Source organism: Oryzias melastigma, linkage group LG19 (genome assembly GCF_002922805.2).
Source record: "Oryzias melastigma strain HK-1 linkage group LG19, ASM292280v2, whole genome shotgun sequence".
In the NCBI taxonomy this organism is placed as follows: Eukaryota; Metazoa; Chordata; class Actinopteri; order Beloniformes; family Adrianichthyidae; genus Oryzias; species Oryzias melastigma.
This window is the reverse complement of record NC_050530.1, coordinates 15,627,883-15,649,408: the sequence shown is the minus strand read 5'-3', so window position 1 is coordinate 15,649,408 and position 21,526 is coordinate 15,627,883. Positions and strand designations below refer to the sequence as shown.

The window sequence follows — 21,526 nt, the reverse complement described above, 5'->3', positions numbered from 1 at the left end:
CTGTTTTAAATCTACCTCAAAGATTCCCCAGAAACATTTGACTGTTTAATGTCCGCTCACATGTGGTGGAGCAGCTACATAAATGTTTACCTTGTGGTGCATCTTTTTGTTTGCTTCCCCCTGAGATTTTGTCAGTATTACAAACTGTTTTGTTTGATTGTGAACACCTGGATCTTCCAGATGTTGAGAAGCTGCTCACCCCACTTTAAAACATGGCTTTTCGACCTGATGCTTGCTGTAAAAGCTCAGCTTCCTGTGGTTCCTCTGTCCTGCAGGCTGAGATAAGCAGAGACATTATGAGAGGAGATAGACGTGTGCAGCCGAGGACTGTTGATTCTGCAGGCAAATGAGCCTGTTAGCTACGTGAGCGGCACTGAAATGACTTGATATATTTATATATAGATACATTTTTGAGTTGGACTGGTTACCAATGAAAAATACATGAGCCGATGTTTCCTTATTCTGTTTTATTCAATAAGTGCAGTAGAAACCCATCAGCTTGAGGAAATCAGCAATGGTTACTTCGAGTAATCCAGCCAAAATGTGGAGCACTTTTTCACATTTTTAAACGAAGAAACCATGCTTATCGTTTGTAATTTTGAGAGTAACAATCATTGATCGTATATGAGGACTGGAGTGAGTGACCCCTCCCCTTTGGCGTTCCAAACAGGAAGTAGCTGCTGGCTATTTGTCAAAATAACTTTTTTTTTCTTAACTTCTTCTTTCCTATTTTTTTCTGTAGTGAAAGTTTTTCAAGTTATAAAGTGACTCACGTTGAACATTTGACAGATTTTTACATTTTTAAGTGGTAGGAGGTGTGGCCTTCCAACAAGGTCACTCCTGATTGGTGAAGGTGGTTACCATAGAAACGTTGAGCAATCACTACTTTCTGACATCATCTGGCTCCTCCATGGCGACTGAATTGACGTCATATCATTGGAGCCAGAAGTATGAGTGACATCATACTTAATCCATCCAGTTCTCTTATACAGCCAGTGGTTACAATACAACAATAAAAGAAATAGAATTGCTTTAGCTGGAGAATTGAAATCAGGATTTAAACTTTTTCTTAAATGTTCTTTATTTTTAGAAAACTGTCAACTTTGAACTTAACAGTCAAATATGTCAGAAAATAAAAAAAACAAGTTTGATATAAAACCAAACTCAAACGTGAAGCATAAAAAATAAAAGTTAAGAAGTTATTCCAAACATACAATGCACTTTCTGAATAAATACATCTCAAAAATACATATATATTCTCATCTTTATTACTTATTCTTGCTAGAAACCTGTTAGAAGATAAAAGCATCTATGCATGTTTAAAATACAGCATCAGCTCGGTTAGAACTCATCAGGATTTGTTTGAACACAATATTTACTCTTTCAAATGCAGAACTTTTTCTTTTTAAAATAGATCAACCATACATAATGCAAACCCTTCAAGAACGTATCAAACGTAGAAATTCTCACTGATAACTGATTAGAAAAAGCTCTGATGACAGAAAAATGGAACAAAAAATGTTGCATATCTGATGTGGAGAAACGTTTCTCCTCAAGTTGAATATTGCTTTAAATTAGTGCGAAAACTGGAGGAGCAGAAACACAGAAGCTCAGACTTGGAGAATATCGCTGAAAGTTTGAGAGTAAACGATCAAATATAGTTTTACTGGAATAAAGTTTGAAGTATTTATTTATCCTTTAAATCAAAGTACATCTCCCTGATAATTTGTTTTTTACTTAATTTAAAAATGTTATCTAGAATCTTTTCACTTTATTCCCAAAGTCTCAGATTCATCTTCATCGTGACTCCACCTTGATATTTCGGACATTCCTCAGTGTTAAAGGAAAAGAGACATTCAGTCATCCCAGCCAAAAAATCGCCCCGTCATCTGATAGAACTTCATATTGAAGGGTCTGTAGAAGTCCCGCAGCCTCTGCACCACCTCCGGATCAATGTTGGGATGGGTCCGTCCTTTGGTCTTCCCCAGGCAGTGCGGCTTGCTGCTGCCTTCTGCTTTCTTGAGGCACGGGAAACCCTTGGTCTGGTTGAAGTAGAAGTGTTTGTCTGTGATGATCCTCTTGAGGCCTAAGAAGTCCTGAACGCGGCCCAGCTCTCCAGCCGGGTCGCTGATCAAACGCTCGCCGCTGACGAACAGGATCTGGTCCATGGGGAAGTACTGCAGCCAGTTGTCCAGGTGTTTGGCGTAGATCCCGATCTGGATGGCGCTCCAGGAGGTGTCAATGAGCCCTGTAGTCCTGTTTTTGAAGGTGAGGCTCTCGAAAGAGGGAATGTCAGGCTTCTTGGACAGCGTCTGTGTGTAGTCAGAGATGGCTCTCGTGACGGGGTCCCGTACCACCACGATTAACTTGGTGTCCCTGGACATGGCTGATATCCGCGCTGGAGCCTCTCTGGTCACAAAGTAGCTGGGGGTTTTCTCCATGGTGATCTGGCCCTCCAGGGTCTTCGGCATCAGCTCCCTAAACAGAAAAAAACAAGATTTATTCAACATACTATTCTAAATAAGGTATTCTGTGTTTAGACACAAAAACCAATGAAGTTTAGCAATACTTTACTTAGAGAAAATCTGATTACTACAAGTACCTAGTATTGAAAGAGTACTGCAAAAGTATTTGTATAGATGAAAAACACAAAATATGGAAGAAATATTATGACACAAAAAGAACAGGACAGTCCTGGAACCGCTCGAAAACATGCACAAAAATGACACTCCTTTCTTTTGGGTCCCTGTCGCTGCCATCTTTAATTGGTGCACAACTCCCATTATCTAAACCTCTTGTAATTGATAACCCGGTGGTACGTGAGTCAGTCAAAATATGCCACCAATTCAGAAAACATTTTGGATATTTAGGATTAAGTTTATTCTCTCCGGTAGCATCAAACTACTTCTTTGCACCCTCAATATTGGACGCTACATTTCAGGAATGGCTTAATGGGGGTATCACAACTTTTAAACAACTATTTTTTAAAAATCAATTTGTATCTTTTCAACATTTATCTAACAGCTATAGTTTGCCAGCCACACATTTCTTCCGTTACCTTCAGGTTCGTCATTTTATTGCTACGTCCATTTTAGGTTTTCCAAACAAACCATCTAAGAACGTAATGGATGATATTCTTTGTTTCAATCCCACTCAGAGTAAGTCAATTACTAAAATGCTTAAATCAGTTTCCTGTCTGCCCCCTTCTATGCAAAATATTAAGCTAGCTTGGGAGCAAGATCTTCAAATCTCCATTAGTGACGCAATCTGGGATAACATTCTATTAAAAATGAATTATTCTTCGATGTGTGCAAGACACTGCCTCATACAGTTCAAAATAGTTCATCGCACTCATCTTCCTAAAGCTAAACTATCAAAAATGTTTCCACAAACTGACCTTACGTGTGATAGGTGTAAACAAGCGGACGCAACTCTGATTCATATGTTTTGGTCATGCCCCCGTATACAGTGTTTCTGGGAAGGTATTTGTCAAGCCTACACTTCTATTTTTGGATTTAACGTTTCACCATGCCCACTGATGCTACTTTTTGGGATTTGTGACGATAGGCTATCTCTACCCTCTGGAGGTCACAAGATTATTGCTTTCTCCTATTAGCACGATGTTTAATCCTGCTTAAATGGAAAGACACTGAACCACCAAATGTGTCGCATTGGGTTAAAGATGTTTTGTTTCATCTTAAGCTCGGGAAAATGAGATACACTCTGAAGGGCTCGGAACATAAATTTTATAATGTGTGGAATCACTTCTTGAACTTTGTTAATAATCCATCTACAAAGATAACAGAATGAATATGCTTTTCTTTTAATCCTTTTGATCCATTTATTCATTTTTCCTATTCATCAGGTAGTTGTTTGTTTGTGTACTTTTTTTTTTTCCATCATTATAATTATTATAATTTATTTTTATTTATTTATTCCCTCCATCATTTTAGGGAATTCAATGCTATATCCTGTCTGAAAGGATTTTCCAATTTAATTTAAATGTTGTGGTATATGTTTGTCTATGTGTATGTATATATTTATATATATATATATATATATATATATATATATGTATGTATGGGTGCAGATATATACGTGTACATATGTATATAGGTGTGCAAGTATATGGTTATGCGTATTTATAAATATTACATGTATACTCCGTTAATATAGTACAACCGCACTGTAATTGTTGACAGCGGGGGTGGGGGGTTGGTGGTTGTTATTTATTTATTTATTTGTTTGTTTGTCTTTATGTTGAAATAATGTTGAAAAAACTAAATAAATATATTTAAACACTAAAAATGACACTCCAAAAGAGGAATTGTCTAAAATCAAGGATGTGATAGATTCTTGCAGATTTTAATATGAATATCAAAGCATAACATACAGATATTTCTGTGTAAAGTTTGTGAGAAAGAACTTTGTTTTTTTTTTAGCTTTTTATTCTTTTTGTAAATACCGGTAGCTGATAGGACTGTGTATCACCGATCATTTACAGAATCAATGCAATTCACCAGAGCCTTGATCGATTTGAATTAGATTTTTTTCCTATTCTTTCGATCCTCTTAATTCGATTCAATTCAATTTTGAGCTTACAGGGTTTACACTTTTGGACACATTTGTTTAGAAATACATTAAGTCTGTTTTGAATATATTTATATTCATCTGATACAGTTCACATACTATAAAATATATTAGTGAAATAATAATGAGATTATTAATATCATAGAGTGTTACATGGATTCTCAAACGGAGAAGCTCCAACTATTGTTCTGCCTCTCCTGGAGGGCGTTTCAGTTTGGCCGCTAGGTGGCGATCATGCTATAACATTACACTTTATTCCAGAAGAAAAAGAAAGTATGCACAAAAATACATGTTTTAGACCATAAATGGTTACTTTAAAAATACTTCCTTAAAAGAGCTTGAAAAATTCATTTCTGTGAGTTGATAAAGCTTTTATTGAGTCAGATATGTATGTTTAGGTCGACTGAGAGTTAGCATTAGCCATCCAATGGGAAATCCCATTATACATTAGCATCAAGCTAGCAGGCTTTAGCTTTGTGCATTAGATTGATCTCTACTTTTATTAATCCATTATTGATCTACTAAGCTTAGATCGATTCAGATCGATTGATCAATTTTATCAACCCAGCCCTAGTAACTGATATTGATTTTTATTTTCTTTATAATACTCTTTAAATACACCTAAAAGTTGATTTGAAAAATAACAGGACTAAAACCCAAAAATGTGCCACACTGCTCTGATTAAAAAATCTCAGTAAACCTAAAAATAAGTTGGAAACATTTTCATATTCTTTATTTGTTTTTTTCTTTCCTCCATTGCTACTTTGAGTGTGCATTCACTGTCAGGACAGTGACCTTAAGCAAAGCGGGTAAAAGCAGCCTATGAATGATTAACACGCCCTCCCTCCACCATTTAAAGTCTCTGCAGAATACAGCTTTAAAATTCACCAAAGTACAGAATGCGAGCGTCAATTATTCATCCACCTGGCTGGTGCTGCTTACAGCAGGAGGCGTGGGGGGACCGGCATCGGCTAAGTGGCCCAGGCTGCTCGTGTAAAAGAAAAGTTTGCCACCTGTGGAAGAACTGCCAAAGCCATGAAAAAAAGATAACCTCTGAAACTTCTCATTTAAGCTCATCCCTGCTGTCTGTTGTTCCTGTGCGGAGACAGAAGCAAAGCTTCAACCCGCCACTCGCAGGGTTTCTGTACCATCATGCTCCGTTTAACAAACATGGAAGCCGATGAGGCAAAGGGCAATGAGATGTTTGCTGTGGCTGAGCTGTACACAAACAGCAAGGACCCGAGCTGTCATCACGGATGTGATCCCGCTCTGGGTTTTCCAGACAGTGTCACAGGAAACCCTTTCCTTCTCTGACATTACAGCTAACAAGACAACATTTTACAAACCCCTGGTATATAAATATTGTTGGATCTGACAAGCTGGTTGAGGTCTTAAGACCAAAAAGGTGTTTTAGGTTCAGTATGATGGAAGAGGAAGCAAGAAATCCTCTCCCGGGACAACATAAAAGGGTTTTTCCTTTTCCAGTCAACCACTCCATTTGCAGAAGGAAAACAACACTAAGGTCTCTGGTCTTTTGGCGTCCAATTTTATGGGCTATATAATGTGCAGGAGACAGAGGTCAAAGTTCTCTGCTTTGCTGGACTTAATGCTACTCAAGAACAAAAGATCTAAAACACTAAGTTTACTTTTTATGCACCTACCATATTTTTATCTATATAAAATACTAAAGACCTAGTGACTAATAAAATACACGTATTGTAAAAGACAAACATTTTTCTTGTATATTTTCAAAGCATCTTATAACGTGCCTATTGAATCCATTTTCAGCAAAGAACAGCCATAGGGTACTTTTAGGTCTTTGGTCTTCAGAGACCTTTACTTGGGCGACCCAACTAAGGGGTGATCAGGCCTTTGTTCGTATCCAAGCAACATGCTACTCCACGACCACCTTGAGGCTTTTTCAGCAGCTGCACTGATGTTCTTGGTGGGTATTCCTTCCACCCTCTGATTCTAAAAAACGTAATGCCTTGACTGTCTAAGAATGCCCAAACAACTCACTTTACCTGGCTCATACTTTCCCCATATGCCTCAGCCAGCTCCAAGTGTTTGGACTTCTTCTGTTCAAGCTCCTCCTCCATCAACTCTTCTCAGGTGACTTCCAGCTCAATCAGTAATTGATTTCTTTACAGAGTCAAACGTTGGGACCAAGTCTGGCGTCAGTGACATCATTGCAATGCATTTTAGGAACTTCGCCTGAGGTCCATCATAATATATTTATATCTTCCTTTAATGTAAAGCTAATTTTCTCCAAAACCAGAGAGTTCACTGAAGATATGAAGAAGCCTATTGAAGAATCTCACCTCACTTCAACACCACAGAATATTCCTGTAATAAATGTTCTAAACTTCATTATTTGTGCTCCTTGATCATCATTTACTAAATAAATATTATTGTCATGAATCAGTCTGTTTTTCCCTCAGACCACCAGAGGGAGCCACCGCCTGAATTCTGAAACTCTCCTGAGCCTCATCTTCACTCCATTTCCCATAAGCCTCTGCCTGCTGTTCCCAGACCTCACCAGCTGTCCCTCATTCAACAATCACCACAAACATTTATAAGGAGGCTTCAGGCTGTGCTCAGGTGCGAAGTCTTGTTTTGGTGTACTCCTGCAATTCTGAGCGTTACCTCCTTCAGTCCTGTTCCTGCTTAAGCCTGCCTTGACCCCAGCCTGTCTTTGACCACCTTTCTGCCTCAGCCTGTGACATATTCCTCGCCGTGCCTGACCCTTGCCTGGATCCTGACTACCCTGGTTTTCCTCTGATGCCCTCATGCTGGTGCTTGACCCCTGCCTGACCATGATTTAGTGTTGTGGACTTTTAGCTGTGCATCACGCCCGTTGCTTTGTCTGTGCCGAATAAACCTGCTGCACTTGGATCCAGCTGTCTGCCTGTTCTTGACAATTATCTTGATTTACTTTGCCTCAACTCTTTGAAATAATTCTTTTAGAGCATCACTATTGAAATACTTTTACTCATTTAATCTATAATTGATTTATTAATAATTTAATCAATGATGTGTCTAATTTTATTAAAACTTCTATTAAAAACAATTTTGTTGAGTTGGATAAACTGTTTTTATATAACTAGTGAAATAATTGTATCAGAGGTGGAGGTCTTATTAGTGAAATTATTAATTCTTAAAACAACCAAAATCACTGGAAAATAAAGGGTAGGCTATTACATATGTAGCCACAAGGGGACCCAAGCCTGGGTCTCCCAGTGCAACACACTCTCACTCCCAATTCGTCAAATATGGATGTATGGTTGGGGTCCCTTTCACATCACTTTTTGAAGATTTGAGTGTCCCCAACTAGTTCTTCTTACCTGTTCCCATTAAATCAGGGGTCCACAACCTCTGGGCCGCAACTGGTACTGGTCGGGGGGCCATTTGGTCACAAGCCACAGCCATTAGCATACGCTAATCAGGAGTCCTCAACCCTCAGGACACGGACCGGTACTGAAACACAGACCTGACCGGTATCCGAGGGTTGGGGACCACTGATTTAATGGGAACAGCCAGCACATCAAAAAACGATGAGTTGGGGACACCCAAAACGTCAAAAAGTGGCACAGAACCACATGTCTACATACGACAAGTTGGGAGTGATAATGTGTGGCCCTGTACTGGTCCCCAGCAGATAAAATCCAGGGTTGTGTCAGGAATGACTTCTGGCATAAAACTCTCTCCCAAACCATCTGTTTAAACCAATGAAAGCTGATTTTCTGTGGTGACCCCTGATGGGATGTGCAACAACTTTGTTTCTAATTTAATACACGGATTTGATAAATCAATTACTTTTAGATCTATTATATTATTTATTCAGTTCATTTTAATGTATTTACCCACTTTAGAGCTTTAGAAATGTTGGTATTTTCAAAATAATCTACTTTTTTGCATTCAGAGTGCTCAGATGTAGTTATGAATCTGTTTTAATAAACTTAGTGGAGGAGCTGTTGGGAGACAAATGAAATAAATGTCCACAAAAATACCCACATGTTGGCTACATTTGGGTAGAAACCACCTTTTTTTTTTACGTTACGGAAAACCTAAAGTACTCTGTAAAGTTCTATTTACCATGGACATTTGTAATGCATCAAAGATGGCCCCAACCGGGAATATTTGTGTCATCACATGCCATTTAGGAGCATCCACTAAAATGGTTGAAGTTTGTATTTTGTCAGGTGAAGTCAAAAGTGTTATAAATCAGTGCAGTGCAGGGAAGTTAGCCTTGACAGTGTTGCTTATGTTTATTCAAGGTTCAGGCTTCCAGTTGAGCTCAATAAACAAAGTGAAACAGATCTAAAAGCTGTAAGTCAATACCTTCAGGCTGCTGTCAGAGCGTATCTAGTCATGTGGCTGAACATGCTGAGCGAGTCTTTCCTTAGAGGAACAGATCATGAAGTCAGCACAAAAGGAGCGGGATATGGAGGTGTATGGCGAGCTACAGCATCAACACAGGTGACCCAGTGTCCTCTCACGATGACCATTACCTGACCTCTCTGTATCTGTGACCGCTGGCAGCTGTGCATGGAGGATTGTGGACATGACTCCTTTCCTTTCACATTAACCCTACCTGACTGCAGTGACAGTCCACAGAGACTGAGCTGCTGCTGTAGAACAAACTCCACAGTCAGTATTGACGTTTCAGATCACCTGTAACTACCCATCTCCCTCTGCTGCTTTGAACATGCGGATCTGCAAACAAAAAGTGTTCCCTTCAAAATACCTTAACAGCAAAACTACAAAAAAAGGAGCATTATTGTGTAATAAAAAAGAGATGAGCCAGCACTGAAGGAAGCATCCATATTTGATGACATGGAGGAAGCTTTTTCTGCAGTGGATGCACTCACAGTGGTGCTGTCGGTGTGAGGGACCAGCGGGAAGACTGTTGGATGGAAGCCGTCAGCTTCTCATGTCTTCTAGTTGATATAAATTTCATCCTTTATGGTGAAAATAGGCTAAACCTTGAATTTGTTCAGAGGGAAAAGAAAACCTAAAGGCTTGTTTCCCCAGATTGAGCACAACATTGATTTAAACTGTGACTGACATTGAAAGAAAATAAACATTTAGTATTCTTCATTTTTATGATGTGAAACCTTTTGGTTTCTCTCCAGTGTTTGTCACATGTGTTTAATGTTTCAGGTTTGGAAAAGACTCTGTGTTAGATTTCTTGTGATGAAATAACGTTTGGTTTAGAAAGCAAGAGTTTTTCTAATGACTTTTTTGCTTTCGCTTGAAGCACAACCACTTAAAATGTGTATATTTAGGCCTGTCTTTCTTTTCTTTTGCTAGGAATAAAAGTCTATGACCCCTCAGATTCAGTGTTGCACAAACTTTTGTCTACATTTTAAACTCTGTTAAGGATCTTCCTCTAAAATGGAGCAACAACCCCAAAGCCTTAGAACTTAAACAAACCTTAATTTAACAGTAGCATACCTTTATTCTCCTTGTAAACCAGTTTAATTAGGGTTGTGAAAGTTAACAGAAAATTAAAAAAAAATTTAAGTGTCAGTATATATTAACCCAAATCAACCTTTACCAATAAGGATGGTTTAAGGGGGGATAACCAGTTTAGTTTAGTTTAGCAAGCAGCTATTGTTTATATTTTATTACTGACTTTCTGCTTTGCAAAATTACCAGTATGAAGCCCAATGAGACAATTGCTTTGAGTTATTGTGCTAAATACATTAAATTAAATTGAAATTAATTACACGTCACAAAGAAACTTTGCCTCGGACGGTTCCGCGGTGTGCGTTAAAGCACTTTGTCGGGTATAATCCCACTTATACCATGGTCACTTACAAAAGAAATAAATATTCAATCAGTTTTCAGTACTTTATTCTTGCTATTTTTCTCAGTTTAGATTGATTTTTCACAAAAAGCGGACTATTTGATCCATGATCCGGCGTGTTGTTATGATGGAAAGCGATATATATTCTGATTGTCACTATAAGTTGCATAAAGTATCAGTTCAGAGAAAAAGTTCCCTCTTACCGTTTGTTGGTGTCCAGAAGATGAAGGAAAACTTTGTTTTAAAGCAGCCTACGCAGTGATATGGAGCATTTGGGTGAAGTGACCGGAACTTTCTTTTTTTTAGGTGTGCAATTTTGTTTCTTCTGGCTGCATGTCAGTCTTAAGTTACACTTCTGGGTTAACACCTGATTTCAAATTTCAGACAATAAAAATGAAGAAAAAAATGTTTCTCTGCCCTGTTTTTGTTCAAAAATTTCAAATTGTCATGTAAAATGTACCTGTTAAAACACTGCAATGAATGCGATTTATTACAACACAAAAGTGTGATTAATCTGATTAATTATTTTATCGATAGACAGCATTAATTAAAGATAAATGTTCTAAATGTACAGTTTTGTGTCTGATTTTATATTGTAAATATTAACAGACAATACGTGGTCACCAAATACTGTTAGTTAATTTTTCCCCGTTTGCGATTAATTCGTTAATTTTTTTTATTCGATTCCAGGCCCTAGTCTTAATACCAAAAGTTGATCCCTCTTGGAATGATCAAGTAAATGCAAAATGTTTTTATAAAAAAATATATTGTGGTTTTATATCTGTATCTAAACTAGGCAAAAACAAAGAAACAAACAAAAAATGTCAATACAAACACAAACCCCTTTTTGTATTTTTTATGATAGTTGAATTTCTAAGAAAATACAATTTTCAAAAAAGGTATCAATTTATTTTATGTAAATGGATAAAATATTTAAAAATCCAATATTGTGGACTTTAAACACTAATAATTGTAGACTAAAGACTATAGGTTTCATTCTGTCACACAGTGCTGCTTCCTGTTTGTTTTATGCTGAAATGTGCATAAAAAAACAAACTAGATGAAGGTGTGAAACTATTTTGATCTCAGTTTCCTTAACCAGATCCTTTGAAAGTCACTTTTCATTGCTAGCAGACTGTTTTTGTTTGCTCCATTACCTCCCAACCGGAGCAGAGCAGCTGCATCCCACACGTGTGACGAGCTTGTGGACAAGGACAACCATTAAAAGATCATTTCATAGTAAATGAGATTTAGCAGAAAGTAAGCTGCAAAAAAGTAGGTATGTATGACACCATATATAGAAAATGATATAGGTTGGAAGTTTGAAGCAAAAAATACATGTTTTATGATAAGAATCAGTGTTTCTTTCTACCTCCTCGTCTTAAAGTCCATAAAAAGTCATTTAAAAAAATATATATATTTTGAGATGCAATTCCGTTGGGTTTTCTAATGATCTACTGCTAATTGAGGATTGTTGATGTTGAAGATGAATTCATACAAGTATGCCCACATTTTTATCAACAGATATTAGTGTACTTAAAAAATGCCAGGATTTCATAATTTTAATGCAAAATGTTGAAACAATAAAAATTTGATACGTTTACTCTAACATATTTTTTCCCTCCACTTATATTTTAGAGGGAGAGCTCAGACCCAGACTGGTGTGTTTCTTTTTAACCTCCTCAGCAGGGGGACTAACCCTTTAACACAGGGGTGCCAAACTCAATCGGACAAGAGGCCAAAATCCAAAACACACCTTAGGTTGCAGGCCGAGCAGAATAGACATTTAGTGAACATCCTAAAAATACATTTTTAAAACTTAAAACCGTAACTTTTTAACATATTTATGAACTAGATATACAGCATTACCTGTGATAATGCTAGTGTGAATGCTGTAAGCTGAATTTGGTCACGGAAGATGCTAGTGCTGCTAGCTGAAGATGCTGAAATTGATAGCTAAAACCAACCAAAAAGAAAAAAAAATCTATATTAGCCAAAACAGCTAACATGTTAATACTAGCCTAACTCAAAAATAGCCTAAAAATGTTAGTAAATGCCCCAATAGTAGCCAGCAGAACGCAATTTTTTAAACTTTAAAACCGTAACCTTTTTAACATAATTATGAAAAATAAAAATGCAGGAATTTTATTCCAGAATAAATCAACATAAACCTTAAATAACTTTCAACATTTTACTCTTCATAAAAATATATTTTGTCAAAATTATACATGTTAGGAATAGGTAAAAGATAACATCCGGCCATTAATTGCAATAAAATAAATAGACTTTGACACATGTGCTTTAACACTTGAGGTGTCATTCAATCACAAAATCTTTAACATACTGTAACTTTTCAAAAGTTACAGTAAATCAAAGCACATAATCACTGGAGCTCCGATGTTAAAGGGTTAAACGAGAGGAACAGCGGCGTGGTAGGTGATGTAAGAGATGACAAAGCGTCCAAACGCCCCAGATTTACAGCGAGTCCAGCCTCTGCTTTGATGTCTCCATAGCACAGCTAAAATACAACTCCCAAGGCCCTTTGAGGCAGCAGGATCCACTCAAGCAACAAGACGGATCTCAAAAACCAAAAGAGCGAACATGAACCCAGGTTTGTCCTTAAATCAAATTCACTGTTTTGGCTTCTATTCAAGCGTTGGAATGGAAAAAAGAAAAGTATTTGAAACAAGGATAGGATGTTTAGGACATAAACAGCTTCTGTACGCAATAATGAATGACATGTTGTAATTTGACTTCATCCCTCTCACATGGAACTGACTATGTGGAAAGAGATGCCAGGAGTTGGTCATTCTGCTTCATTCCTTTTCCTGAAGCTCACTCAATCCATCCCTCAAAGGCTTCTTTGTAAGGTTGTCTATAAAGTAAGCACATTTTTAAGAGTTTGATGCATCAGTGCTTCCTCGCTGAACTTTTACTCGCAACCAAGTCAACTCTGCCAACTTTTCCCGACTGAGAATTATGTCAGACCATAAAAGAGTCTGAGAGCGCCTTATTTTAAACTGGAATCACTTGCAGTAACCTGAAATTATGCAATGAAAAACTGAACCAGGAGATTAGATTACCTTCAATTTGGCTGTTGTCTTTTTCTCCTCTCTGGGTGGGCATTTTGGATCTCCTCCAATTCAATCGGTGGGAGTTATAAAAACACAAAGGCAAGTGGGCATGAGTGCTGACCACTTTAACCCACCGGCCTTTGATTCGTCTCTACTCCTTCCAGCAGGAGGCCTTGGCAGGCATAACACCCCCCCCCCAAGCGTACCCCCACCACCACCAACAGATCATAATCTTGTAATTGGCTCAATATTTGTGCTGTTTGCATGCCATGTGAGCGCCAGCAAGGCTCTCGGTGGCTCAGACCCGCCAGATATTTTCCAGGTCAGTGGATGCCGGCGGAGGTCAGGGGAGAACAGAGAAATAGGAAGTGAGGGGGTAATTTAGACTAATGGTTGATGTGTGGCGGTGGTGGTGGAGGGGGGCTCCTTTAAGCTTTAAGCCTGACTGCTTTGTCAATCCTGTGTGAAAACACAGCCCTGTACCTGCCCTGCAGCCTGCAAGTGCAAGCATTGCTTCAGCAAAAGGCAACCTGAGCTGAGAAGTTAGTGTGCTATTAGCAATAGCTATCTTTTTTTGGGAGGGAGGGGGGTTGCTGAAACACTACTGAAAGACAGTTTGACATCAGCTTCCATTGACACTGAAAATGTGTCTCCTCAGCTGAAGATGAGCAAAGAGACAAACCTTTTGATTCAAGGATTAACCTTTTGAAGCTACATTCACACCAAATGCAATTTGGGTGGCGAAGATGTCCAGTTTTAATTTAAGTCAATGTACAGACATGATCTGAGATCCGTGATTTGTATTAGAAAATCTGAACTTTGGAGAAGAAGACGCGTCACGTCAACCAATCAGGGACTCAGTTTTGAACATTTCATGTGTTCAATGATGCGATCGGTGGGTGAAGTCCAAACCTAACACAGGGAGAATCTGATTGTTTTCCTATTAAACTTTATGATATCTTTCTTATTTTTTTCAAGACAATAATAAAAAGATCCCCTAATTTAATCCTCAGACTAATGCGATACAGCAAGTCATCAAACTGGGTCACAGAGAGACGGAAAGACCGCAGAAAATGTCAGTCATTCAGATCCATATCCCGCAGCAGGAGTGAACCTTATCCTACCGGGAGTGTCTGAATGATCTCATCAACCCAGTCACGGAACGTGATGACCGATGCTTCTGTAGTGCTCTTCAAAAATAATAAATCTGATCTTTCAAAATCTCTCTTGTCTTTCAAACATTGTAAGTGAGATATACACAGACAGCTCCATGTAGCGATCAGGGTGGCGGTAGCTTCTTGCACACTAGGGTGTCAAGCTTATGAACACATATATGGACAAGCGTCGACCAGCTAATTTGTTGCACGTCCAAATAGACGGCCAACTTTGCCAATTTTGTCGCCTGAACCGAGCCGATTATTGGAGTTGAAACTATTTCAACTACCGTAACTCTTCAACCTTTTACGCATTTAGCAGAATTCCAGTGTAAACAAACCAATGAAAACAATTTACAAGTCTCAAAAGTTAAGCAGAGAGCTAGCCTAAAAGTCCAGAGCTAAGTTGACAAGTGTATCATTACACTCATTACAAAGAGGTAGCACAGATATATTGGTATCCCGCCAAAACTGAAAATTATGATCTAATTTTTGTCTCGGCATGTGCAGTGGATAAAGGCAGGATCATTTGTAGAACATCGGAAACATCTCCGGTGTTAAAGAGTTAAATCTAATCTTGTGACTCTTGACTTGAATCTATAACTGTGTGACTTTTGTGTGAAACCAAAACAAACCAACTGAAAACATAACATATCTGGTCGTGCTAGAGTGAAAGCACACATCTTTGAGCTTCATTATTCCCCCTAGTGTGATGTTTCAAGCTTTGGTACTTTCTAGTGAACCAGACGATGTTTACACTGACTTCCTCCAAGCAAATTCTAACCAAGAAAGAAGATGCCAACTGATTTTGCCATGGATTCCAAGGTGAAATAAACTTTCTAGGATTTGTTTTATTTTGTATCTGCTGTTTTCATATAACGGAGCAGCTATGTTGATGTGAAAGCACTATTGGAGAGTCAATTACTGGCTTAATACAAAGAAGGCAGCATTTCAAAAGAGCAGCATTGACTAAACAAGTGTAATTAAAGCAGTTTGTGGCTAGTGTGTCACTAGTTCTTATATGTTAAAGCTGGGTAAATCATTAAAATAAGTTTCCTTTGAGGCTGAAAAATACAGGGTTTCTTGTGACTCTGGTTTTAGTAATCATTTTCAACTTACAAGTATCCAAAGTTTCAATTATTTCTTTTTCACATTAGTTTTTTTCTTTATTGTTTTCTCAAGTTTGTATCATTTTTAAATGACTTATTCTTTTATGCTTCCTTCCTGTTACAAGTCTTCCTTCTGAATAAATACATGGGAGCTCTGAGGCTATTAGCAGTTCAGGGACAAACTGCTCCCAGATAAGTGAATTACATCTAGTTAGGAAACAAAATGAAAGGATATGATTTACTGTTTTATCAGACATGAGTTTGATAAACTGCAAGCCGGAAAAAACAAATGTAAGAAAAAAACGTCAATGTCAGAATACATCCTAGCCTGTCAGACTAGAGATATATTTTAGTTCAAAAACTGACATGACTTGTTTTAGGGAGTATTCACAGAGAAAAGCAGAAAAATATGGCTATATTACATGTAAACATGATAATTGAATGTTTACAGGTTGTTGTTTTTGGAATTTACTTTAAACCATGTCTGACAGAAACACAAAATAAATAAAGTGCCCTTGTGCTGTCTTTTTAACTCATGTCAGAATCTTGTATAGTTGGTTTGTTGCCCTTCCCATTTATTTCAGTAAAAGTTTAAATTATTTTTAAACAAGTTTTGAGCTGTTAGAAATAAAGCATATCAAAAAGTTTTGAACTGTGGTGCTTTTGCCCATTCTATATCAATAGATTACTCCTGAACTTAACATTTTTACTTTCGCTGTCTTTCAGATTTTTAAGGAGACAAAATGTGCTTTTTTCTTTTTGCCAACTTGCTTGTGAATTATTCAGTTTTTCTTTTTAAAATAGTGAAGTCATGGGTTCTTGGGTTCTTTTGAAACCTTTCAGACTACCACATTTAGACTAAAAACGTAGGTTGGTTTAAGGTAGGAAAACATCATTCAGACTACTACTTAGAACAAAAGCCATAGCACAGTTGATACAAGAAGACCATATTAACATCCATCCATCCATCTTCTTGACCGCTTCTTCCCTTTCGGGGTCGCGGGGGTGCCGGAGCCTATCCCGGCTACTGATGGGCGAAGGCGGGGTACACCCTGGACAGGTCGCCAGTCTGTCACAGGGCCTCAATCACACACACATCCACTCTCACATTCACACCTAGGGGCAATTTAGAGTCACCAATTAACCTATGAAGCATGTTTTTGGACGGTGGGAGGAAGCCGGAGTCCCCGGTGAAAACCCACGCATGCACGGGGAGAACATGCAAACTCCACACAGAAAGGTCCCAGCCGGGAGTCGAACCGGGGCCTTCTCGCTGTGAGGCGAGAGCGCTAACCACTGCGCCACCGTGCAGCCCCCATATTAACATGCACATGACAAATAAAATACACAAAAAAACTATCATCTTGTCAAATTTTCATATTTTTACATTTTGGTTATATCACTTTTGGTTAATTACAGTTACTAAGCAAATAATTGGCTAAAATGAAAAAAGAAATCAGTCCAATAAATAGATTTTTTTAAAAGCTATATATTGTAATGTTATTTTAGCTGACCTGTAGATACTTTGTCTACCAGTGTAACTTTGGTAATCCGTTTTCTTTTTCTCAAGCACAAGCACATTGCCATCGCAACTACTCATCTACTGATGCTTTTTCTGTATACAGGTTGTTGCATATTTGCTCATGTTGTCGCTAAAAAAAATTTTCACATAGATGTTTGTACTAGCTAGCTTGTACAGTCTGTCCAAAAAGTGCCACTCCAACTATCTATTGTAAAATTGTTCACAGAGAGGATTATGAGGTTTTTAGCCAAAATTAAAAAAAAAACAAAAATCAGGGAAATTTTTAAGACATATTTCCTGCAGATCTGTTAGCCTCCGCTAATTTCCCATTATCCGTTTGTTTACACTTCTTCCCGTTATAGCTTACATCCCTTCATAACCCAAAGGAAACAGTAGCAAAAAAAAAAACGAACAAAAAACAACAAGAAATATCTGAGCTATCCAGCTGAACAGTTTTGAGCGAGATGGCAGCTCAGACGAGGAAAATAAAGACGTTGATGGATCTATTTGTCTGCAAGTGGATGCACCAGAAATGGAGAAAGGAGACTCTGGCAGTTGCTGCGTCACAAACCTGAGCTTTTAATCTGCTCCTGATCGAGCATAATTTAAATATTCTTTAATTCTTTAATATACAGTGGTGGACAAAAGTGTTGGTACCCCTCAGTTAAAGAAGGACAAACCCACAATTCTCACTGAAATCACTCAAAACTTACAAAAGTAACAATAAAAAAAAAAGTTGAAAATTAAACAATCAAAATCAGCCATCAATTTTGAATTGTTGATTAACATAATTATATAAAAAAACAAACTAATGAAACAGGCCTGGACAAAAATGATGGTACTTCAATAAAAGATTGAAAACTATTTGACCAGAGTGACATGATTAACTCAGGTGTGTCCTTTAATTGACATCACAGGTTTGTCCTTCTTTAACTGAGGGGTACCAACAATTTTGTCCACGTCTGTATGTCTTCCATCACAATACAAATGCTACAAGAACATGTTAAAAACACCAAAAACAGGATTTTCTTTGGAGTGGGTCCACTGTAGTTGCAGTTGTTGATAATTACAGAAGAAGTCGTAGTACCATTGCAACTGGGAACACTGCTCTATTCAGTGTGCCTAATTTAGGATTTGAAGACTAAAAATGAAAACAAGATTGAGAATCTTTTTTATTAGTATGTGTAGTAAATGTTGAGCCACTGAGAGACCATTAATAGTAAGTACCTAAAGCTTTGAGTAAAATTTCCCAGATTGGACATTTCTATTATCCATTTGTTTAAAGTTACGAAGATTTCTGGATTACTTGTAGAGTAAAACCCTCACAGGAAGTGACTATTAAGAATTCATCATAAAGAAAATATGCTTGAACCCAAGATGGTTTTAAGGTACCATGTTTACAAATGTGCTCCTAATACTGAAGGTTATAACCTCAAACTGTGGAGAATGTTTCTTATAGAATTGAAATATTATAGTAAACAGATCAATCTCATGAGTTCAAGTAAACTCCTTTTAGTATTCAAATTCTCAACTTAAGCCAAATTTGAATACAAAAATGTAAAAGCTCTGTATCAAATTTACAAAAGCCAAACTAAATGAGAATTTTCTTGAGCCAAATGGGAGGCTTTGAGGGGCCCACTCTGCGATAATTACCCATGACAAAAGGCTGAGGCTTTTGTCTTTGGGACCATTGCCACGGTGGTTTTCAAGCTGCCGAAACCTTCAAAATAAACATTTCAGGCTGCAGAATATACTTTCTAAGAAGATGTCTGTTATGGGATACATCTCTCCTGGCACAGATCCCGACTGTGCTTATGAAATGAGAGACACAACAATGAAAACGCGTGGTTTAAAAGCCTAAAAACAAAAAACTCGAAAAATGTTTTGAACGTTTGATGAGCTGGCAAAAAGACAATCCTTCCAACTTTTTCTTGATAGATTTGTATGAGGAACTGCTGAGCCTCGCTGTAACATTCCTTTAGTAACAATATACTGTACTTTTTCCCACTTTTAACTCCAGTGAAACCTATTTTTAATCAAGAACCAGGTCCACAAGGACGGCTCTTCTTCTTGGGTGTCGGAAGTAATAAAAAATATATATTTCTACTTTGAAATGTTCCTGAACGTTTTTTTTTTTATTTAAAAACCCTTCAGTCTTTCCATGAAAAATGATGGTTTCATTACAGTAACTGACAGACAACATGAACACACTCAAAAACATTTCTTAATCTTAAACAGATTTTAACTGTTGTTTTCAGTAGAGAAAGAAAATATTTCTCTTAAACCATTTTAACTATGTGCTTCAAAATATAAAGAATGTTTAGCTGCAGAATATTTGACAAACATCCAAGAGTAAGTTTCAGCAAAATGAAATGAGAGCCATGTTTGACGACCACAGCGTTTGAGAAGGTCCCACAGATGTGTATCATTCACAAGTAAAACTATGACGACTGATACTCAATATTTTCTCGTATACAAAGACGGAATGGAAGTAAATGAAATGGAAAAAAGCCAAACTTGTATCTTTTAACAGCTCACAGCGTCTCTGTTTTGTGGTTTTTAACTTTAAGCCAAATGGTTTCCACTAAAGATGTAATTGTTTAGAAGAAAACATCAGATGGGTGAAGGGTCTTATTTTTTTTCAGCAAAACGTTGTACTGTTGTTTTTCTGCAAAGGTTATGAGTACTTTTCCAAGCCTAGTAATTGTCAATCAAAGTATAATAAGATATACTGATTTCAGGGCTCTTTAAATAATGTTTGAAAATAAAGCTGCAAATGTTTTCAATTTAAAACTTCTCTCAAAGACTAATGGACGATGATGTCAGGAGTAAGGAATTTCCCAATAACTTGCATGTTAAGAGACTGATTTTAAACCAAAAAACTCACAAAACTATAATATAATATTAATTGATTTGGTTTCTACTACTGACAAGCGTGCAGGTGAACAGGGGTGGCATTTTTTTTAAAACCAGCAGTGTAGTAAAATTTGTAAATTCATTGGGGGTGTGGTTTTTTGATCAACGGGTGGGTGAACCAACAGGTGAACCATTGACTGTTTAACACCTGGTTCACACCGGAAGCGAAATGGAGGCTGCTTCCATTTGGCGCCCGTGTTAACCTATGGTGTTCAAAGCGCCACAGTCCTCCACATGAGAGAACTATAATGAGTGACCTCTCAGCCTTTCCATTCTAAACAGGAAGTACCTGCTGGTTTCAAGAAGCCAACATCCTATAGACTTTTATAGAGAAATAAACAGATATTAATCATTTTTTTTGCCAAAATAACCATTTTGGTGACATCGCTGGAACTTTTTTTTTAAAAATATGTTCTTGCCAATCTAACTTTTTTTTCACGTTTTTTTCTGAAGTACAAGTTATTCAAGTTATACACAGACCAATCAGATACCTCAAAAGAAGTATGTGTTCCATGCTGGCATCCACATGTTCAAAATGTTTAATTGGTAGATTTTCCTGAGCTTGTTTTTAGTGAAAGGAGTGTGGACTTCCAAAAAGCTCACTCCTGATTGGTGAGAATGGTTGCTATAGTAACAATGACTTAGTAAAAATTTGGCTCCAACATGGCGGCATCCGTAAAACAAAAACTATGGCAACGAAATTGACGTTATTTAATTGGAGGCCGCAGTGACTGATTTTCTATGCGTGACTTCACACTCACTCAGCCCAGTTCTCTTACACGGTCAATGGCTAAACTCGACGAAGCTTCAAGCTTTTTAATGTCTTGCCCTTTTTTGGAAGCTGTTCAATAAACCTCCGGTCAACATGCCTGTCCTCCGTCAGGTCTCAATTTCCTTTTGCTGAATTCAGAAATCTAAGTTGCCCAGTGAAAATATGCAGGTTGAGATAAATGAACAAATTTAACACAATCTAATGCATTTTAGAATACAGGTCAGGATAAAAGGAGAATGAACTGCTATAGTAGGTTTTGCTTTAACGTTCTTGGTGTCCGTTCAAAGCTCTTTACACTTTCATTTTTTCGGAAGCCAAGATCAAACATTTTTTTCTAATCGCAAAAATGGGTTAAATTACATTTTTTTTACAGTGTTTCTTTTTGAAGCATTTCATGGTTTATCAAAACATTTTTTTTAATATATTTTTTTAAAGGATAAAATTCCCTCATGAATAAGTGAAATAAGAGCTAGTATTAATCTCTCATATATGCCCTCATAGTTCTCTTAAGTTAAAGCTCCAACAAACCTCTTATGATAACTACCTTTTTAAAAGACGTATTTAATTAAAAATCTCA

At 37.4% G+C, this 21,526-nt stretch overlaps 1 protein-coding gene across 1 annotated transcript in view; it reads right to left on the bottom strand.

Moving 5' to 3' along the window:
- Nucleotides 1–452: 452 nt before the first annotated feature.
- The window catches only part of LOC112154037 (heparan sulfate glucosamine 3-O-sulfotransferase 3A1), a 43,980-nt gene continuing 22,906 nt past the window's right edge, over nucleotides 453–21,526 (bottom strand). The window contains exon 2 of the mRNA XM_024284622.2: nucleotides 453–2,478. Within this exon, the coding sequence (XP_024140390.1) occupies nucleotides 1,857–2,478 (622 nt within the window). The 3' untranslated portion in view covers nucleotides 453–1,856. The remainder of the gene's footprint in view (nucleotides 2,479–21,526) is intronic.